At 44.2% G+C, this 6,160-nt stretch overlaps 1 protein-coding gene across 1 annotated transcript; it reads right to left on the bottom strand.

Annotated features, from left to right (window-relative positions):
• Window positions 1-478: 478 nt before the first annotated feature.
• On the bottom strand, window positions 479-2,475 carry LOC117647895. The gene is made up of 4 exons (XM_034389869.1): window positions 2,233-2,475; window positions 1,199-1,251; window positions 1,037-1,123; window positions 479-959 (listed from the first exon to the last, which is right to left on the bottom strand). Exons 1-4 carry the CDS (start codon window positions 2,473-2,475, stop codon window positions 854-856), a joined length of 489 nt encoding a protein of 162 aa, XP_034245760.1. The 3' UTR covers window positions 479-853.
• Between the last annotated feature and the right edge of the window lie 3,685 nt (window positions 2,476-6,160).

Below are 6,160 nucleotides of genomic sequence, written 5' to 3'. Positions count from 1 at the left end.
AGTTATCTCATGTGTTAGGTTTTATAAAGGTAAAAAAAACTTCTCAAATCATTTCACTCAAATGTTAAGATAGTGTAACAAACAGAGAGAATGTCAACAGAAACTTGCAAAACAGTACTACTGGATCTCTACAGGGAGAACAAACTTCAAAGCCAAACCAATTGAGTGAGAAAAGATAAAACTTTTAGAGACACAAGTAAAGGAAACTTAAATTTGTGAAGTTAAAGGCACGAGCTAATTATGACTTTCATTCTCCCTAGGAATGATCAGCGAGAATGTCAACAGAAACTTGCAAATTACTACAACTGGGTCTTAAAAGGGAGAACAATATTCCAAGCAAAACCAATTGAGTAAAGAAAGATAAAACTTTACATAGAATCAAAAGTAAAAGAAACTCAAATCTGCCAGGCTTAACACTCTTAGGAACTCTTATCTTATTAGTTTAAACCCAACAGTGGCACATGTTATAAGAACATTAGTGGAAGTGTGGTGTATGCAGGCCATTTAATGTCAGCTACACAATAAACAGCCTACGGAACAAGTAGTCCCCTTCTCCTTCTCCTCAAACCACGGCTCCGAGTCCACAAAGCAAGAAAATGAAAGGGATTCCTCTTTGTAAGATTTAAAGCCAATAAGCCTCGGAGGCTCCCTGGCTTTTGTTTGGACTTCTCCAATAGTGTACTTCGGGAAAAGCCTAGACCGGGAGTCGGCGACAGAACGGGAGAAACAACAGAGCGTAGGGCGGCTCTGCTGAGCGGTGGTAGAGGTCAAAATCTGCGGAGTGGGGGTGAAGGCGGCGCACGCACTCTGCCACTACTCTGTCCATTCCATCTTGCTGTTATTCTTGAGAAGGTCAATAATATATCCACGGGATGCAAAGTGAAACTTGCCCATGGGTTAAGATCATGGAAGGTCCAAGTAAGCTCGGGCCTGGTGGGCCGGGTGGAGGTTCCAGGAGACTGTATAGAAGAAACGCAATTAGCTCACCAAGTTCAGACAGACGAAACATCAGCTAGCAAACGATCGGTCCGCTTACCTGCTGACCGCACGCGTCAGGTGGGCGAGGTTTGATGTAATTCTCATGCAACACTCGGGGAAGCTGTGAGACTGCGGCTTCCTTAGCCTGGAGGAAGAGCAAGTTGAAACACTCTCGGGCCCGACCACCAAGCGAGTCACTCATTCTTGACCGAACACTTACCAGACAAGAGCATGAGAGTAGTATCCGTCTCCACGGCGACATCGAGCTCCCGTCTGCAAGCAGAAGGGACAGATACGACATTTGCCACTTAGAAACAAGGTAGGTGTACGCCAGACCGTGTCTTGTCGTAACAGGCTTCGCGATGCTGCGCCAGTTTCGACAATCCACGACTGGCGTATACACCTACCTTGGCCTGCGGCGCTAACCTGTCTCGGGCAGGCTACTTTCCTAGGCAGGCCGTAGAAATAAGCGTGATCCCCTCAAAAAATAGCATTTGGTCATAAAAATCTACACCAATGGGATTTAATTTTCGGTCGGGGGTCTGAACGGGTTCTATTTTCGTCATCAGCAGCCTCAAAAACATATGAAACGATATGAAACTTGACACAAAGTTGAAAGTACCTTAAAAGTAGTCTTTTTTCTGCCGTTTTGAAGTGTTTTTTGGCTAATATGACCGAATGGACTGAGATAGAAAGCTGCATTTTGGTGTGTGGCGAGCTAAGGACATTCCTAATGACCCTTCAAAATCTGAGCCAGATCGGCCAAGCCGTTCTAGAGTAGTGCACACACACACGCACGCAAACAGACGAAACTTTTCAACCCCACTGGAGTAACGGGCTTCGCTATCGCTCAGCCAACAAAAGCCAGGCAAGCTAGCAAAGCCAAAGGCGTTAGGTTTAGACATCAGCTTGAACATGCGCGCGTTGTAGTTGAAGGTTTGGACCTTGGCCGGACTGAAACAGACACGTCACTTTATTCAAAGAAATAGGAAAAAAAACACAGCGGCCGTTTGGTGGAAGGAGCCGTTCTTGGCCGTGGAGCATCGCGCCAACACAGCATCCGCCTTCCATACATCTGGGCATATTTGGAGGCGTGCCCTAAGCACGGCCTCCAGGGCGGGCGGGCCGTGGGGCGCGTCAAAAATCCCGACGACGCCGGTAGTATAACGCGCCGCGGCTGCGTCGGGAAACACGATGTCACACGCAACATGCAGCATGTTCGTTTCTCCGGCACGGACAGTGTCAAAAACTCACCTGTAGCTCGGCTGTGAAGCGCTCTTTAAATTGCTTGCGGAACGCCTTCTGGATTGAGCCTACGCGCGATTTGGCCGACCCGGCTTCCACTGTGGCCCGGAAAGAGGAGTGCTTGGCCGTGGAGCAAAGTGTCTCCACGGCCTCCACGTTCCACTCTTCCGGGCACCGTGTCAACCGGACCGCCAGTACGGCCTTGATGGCGGCCGGGCCGTGTGGGGCATAGGGCACGGGCCGTCCGGACATCTGCAACACACGATGTCACACGCAACATGCAGCACGTTCGTTTCTCCGGCACGGAATGTGCAGTGTCAAAAACTCACCTGAAGTTCGGCTGTAAACCGCCCCTTGTAGCGGTTTCGAAAAGCCTTTTGTATAGACCCAACGCGTGACTTCGCGGACCCCGGGCCCCCGCAGTCGCCCGGAAGGAATCATGCTTGGCCGTGGAGCAAATTTTCTCCACGGCCTCCGCATCCCATTCATTTGGACACTGCTTAAGCCTCCATCACCCTTTCTAGGGCGGCAGGCCCGTGGGGCGTCCAGGGTACTTTGAACATCTGCAACACAGCGAAAGGGCCAAGCTTAATTATGATCCTGGACAAATCCAAAAAAAATCAGTCATGCTTAAATATTTTTGAAAAGTTTAATGCCATGTAATGAAATTCTCATGACAAGCTGCGTAATGTAATGAAACTGCATGCACACGACGAGAGAGAAGAGAGGGTCATTCCATATAAGATTTACACGGATCTGGGTGACCTTTGACGATTTTGACCATATTTGGCACAAAGGTAGCCCTAGTGGTCAGGAACATGCCCACAAATTTTTAGGTCGATATGTCAAGTGGTTTCGTCAGAATCTGCATTTTAATTTTTTACTCTAAAAAAACTTGTAATTTCTTCAAAAGGGGTCAACAAGGCTATTTTTTTCCGATTTTCATGCGGTAAAGCTATTCTGACGTAAAATGCGATGAGGAATCCGAATCTGCCCTCAGTTTTGGTCTAGCGTGATTACCAGTGGAGTAAATTGCAAAAAACATGAAAATGAAGCCATATTTCACGAGCCTGCGTACCCTAGTAGAAAATCCAAATCTGCACTTCCGACCAAGCAAAATTGTAGTTCAGTTATGGGCTTTCCATATCTGTATTAAAAAATAGTGGGTGGGGCCCCTCCCTTAGGAGCTGTAGGCCGCAATAAACAACTCTGCACTAAAATTTTATCTAAGCAAAATACACATTTTTGAGCTTTATAGCTCAGGGTGATGAGCTACACGCATGCCGCTTATACCATTCGAAAGGGAATTTCAAGACGAATCCAACGGTACCAATATGAGCCCGATCGGGTAAGCGGATGCCAAACTTCGCAAAAATGCCGCTAAAACTCAATTTTTGCACTACAAGTTTTCCCAATTAAGAAAATAAGTAAACGGCAGCTTTTTAACTTGTCTAATGTATACTCACTTACTCGAAATTTCATAAGCTTTCGATTGGTATATGGAAAAAGTTGGGTTTCGGCCTCTAAACACAAGAATTCTCAATTTTACTGAACTTGTGCGCGCGAATCGGCTGAGACGCCCCGTGAAGGTAGGCAGCCAGTCCGGCGCGCAGTCTTTCCGTGTCTCTTGGGATGTCCAGCTGTACCCCTACTTTCCCCCGCCCTACCCCGCCCCCCCCCCGTCACCCGCCCTGATGGAATTGGCCAATATAGGTGTCAATCCACTCAGGATGACCCCTTTAGTGGCTCTGCATTTCTTTTTTTAGCAACTCCAAACCGTTCAGATTCTACAGCGATTTGAAACTTTAGTCAACTTTGAATGTCGCATTCCTTGGCTACTTGGCATTTGTAATGAGAAAGGGACCAGCCAGGTTTCATTGGCTCACCCATAGACTATTGTATCCATATAAGCAATAAAATTAGGAAAAAAATGAAAAACTTGGAAATATTTTTTTAAAAAATGATTAAAGTAGTTAGTCTGATTTGGAGCCCAGTCAAATGAGTCTCACATGACTTTTTTAAAAAAAATTTAAATAAGCATGTCCTATGGTAAAAAAAAAATGAGCAGTATTCTAAGTGTTTCTTTTTTCGCTATTTTCTTTATCAGCACCTTTTTTTGGGGACAGTTAATATATTTGTAATAAAAAAATACAGTTTAGTTCTGCACTTTACTAGTTTTGGACCTGGGCCAATTCCCCGGGGATGAAGTGACGAAAACTTGATCCGTTGCTGCAAACTTTTTTTTCACCTTTACACAGTTATTATTCAGACGAAGTGGTTTTACAAAGCAATTCCATTTTTTTTTATAAACCCCAAAGTTCACGAAACCTGCAAAGAGAACGCCGCGTCTATCGTTCTTTGCGATCGAAATGTTGGAACCCTGCCTACCCGGAAACATCTGTGGCGGGCATGCAATTTCAAAGGGGGGAAATCTTACATTCAGAATTTGCTCAGTATTTTTTCTTAGGAAATTGTGACAAACCTCAAAATTGGTCGAGAGTACCAAACTAAAAGGGAGAAAATAACTTGCATAACTCAATTCACTGTTTGAATGTGTCGCCGTCCCGCTGCCAGCGCCACGCTCGAACCACGCGCCACGAGCCGCTTCCGGGGCAAGATGGCGGCGGCAGTCCAGTAGCAGCCGATTCGGCCCCTGTCAGCCTCCTTTTTGCTATTTCTCTATTTCTGTACGGCTGAAGTTGTTCATTTTTAACCTGTTGCTTCGTTGCGCTCTATAAAATATTCCTACCGAAGCATTTTGACCATTTACGTCTGCATTCGGAGATATCAGAATTTTTTGAAGTCCCCCATAAGAGCCCATGTTAATTTAGCAATTTTTAACGGGCTATAGTTCGAAAATGAGCATGGAAACGGGTATGTTTCTGGCCCGCGCTGTCTTCGGGACGTTCTCATCTTTAATTTGAGCCTACTCTCGACCAATTCTGACGTTTATTTAAAATTAGACTAACTACTTTAAAACTTCACAAAAATAGAGCTTGCTAAAATAGGTGGTCCTTCCATGTTGGTGATACTTGATTCAGAGCTCACCTACCCTTAGTCGAACAAGCCCACAAAATTTCAGGTCTGGCCCAGCTTTTTAGCTATTGATCGGTTCACATTTTATACCTTATCGGTCCACATTTTTTACTTTAAGACCTTATAATGGTATCGTAATTTGAACTGAGATGGTTGGAGTGACCGTTCAGTTATTATAGCGATTTTAAACTTTTGTCAACTTTGAATGTCACATTCCGTGGCCACTTGACATGTGTAGTCAGAAAGGGTCCAGCCAGGTTTCATTGGCTTCCCTGTAGACTTTTGTATTCATATAAGTAACAAAACTTGGAATTATTAAGAAAAAACTGATGAAAACTTCACTAAAATAGAGCTTGCAAATAAAGGCGGTCCTTTGATTTTGACGATACTTGGTTCAGAACTCATCTCCTTAGTCGAACAAGGCCACAAAATTTTAACTCTGTCCCAGCTTTCTAACAATTGATCAGTCGACATTTTATACCTTAAGGGGAGGTTCTGGTGAAAATCTTGCCATTTTCCAAATGGATCCTACAGTCATAATTTGTTCCGAATATAAAATTTTCATTGAGGAGACTAAAATTTGACTTTTGAAGGCACATGCCAGGCTGTAAACCCAGTCGAAGAGTCTTTTTGAGCCTATTTTGGCTGTATCTTAAAAAATCTCCTTGCGCATACTATTTTGTCGTAAAAGGATGACCTTGACATTTTTCACTTCTTCGACTCATTTTCAAAAGATTCCGGCATGCAGAGCTCAAAACTTCCATTACATTATTAGTTATTAGCTTTTTAAGCTGAAAAGTCCCTTAAATTTGTCTATTTTGTACATTTTTGATCAATTATAGTGAAATGCTTGGTTAGAAAGCTTGGGAATAAAATTGCAATTGACATTTTGAGATGTGCA

The sequence above is a fragment of the Thrips palmi genome, unplaced genomic scaffold (genome assembly GCF_012932325.1).
Source record: "Thrips palmi isolate BJ-2018 unplaced genomic scaffold, TpBJ-2018v1 HiC_scaffold_3, whole genome shotgun sequence".
Classification (NCBI taxonomy): Eukaryota; Metazoa; Arthropoda; class Insecta; order Thysanoptera; family Thripidae; genus Thrips; species Thrips palmi.
The sequence above is the reverse complement of the archived record's forward strand: the minus strand, read 5'-3'. Positions and strand labels throughout refer to the sequence as shown.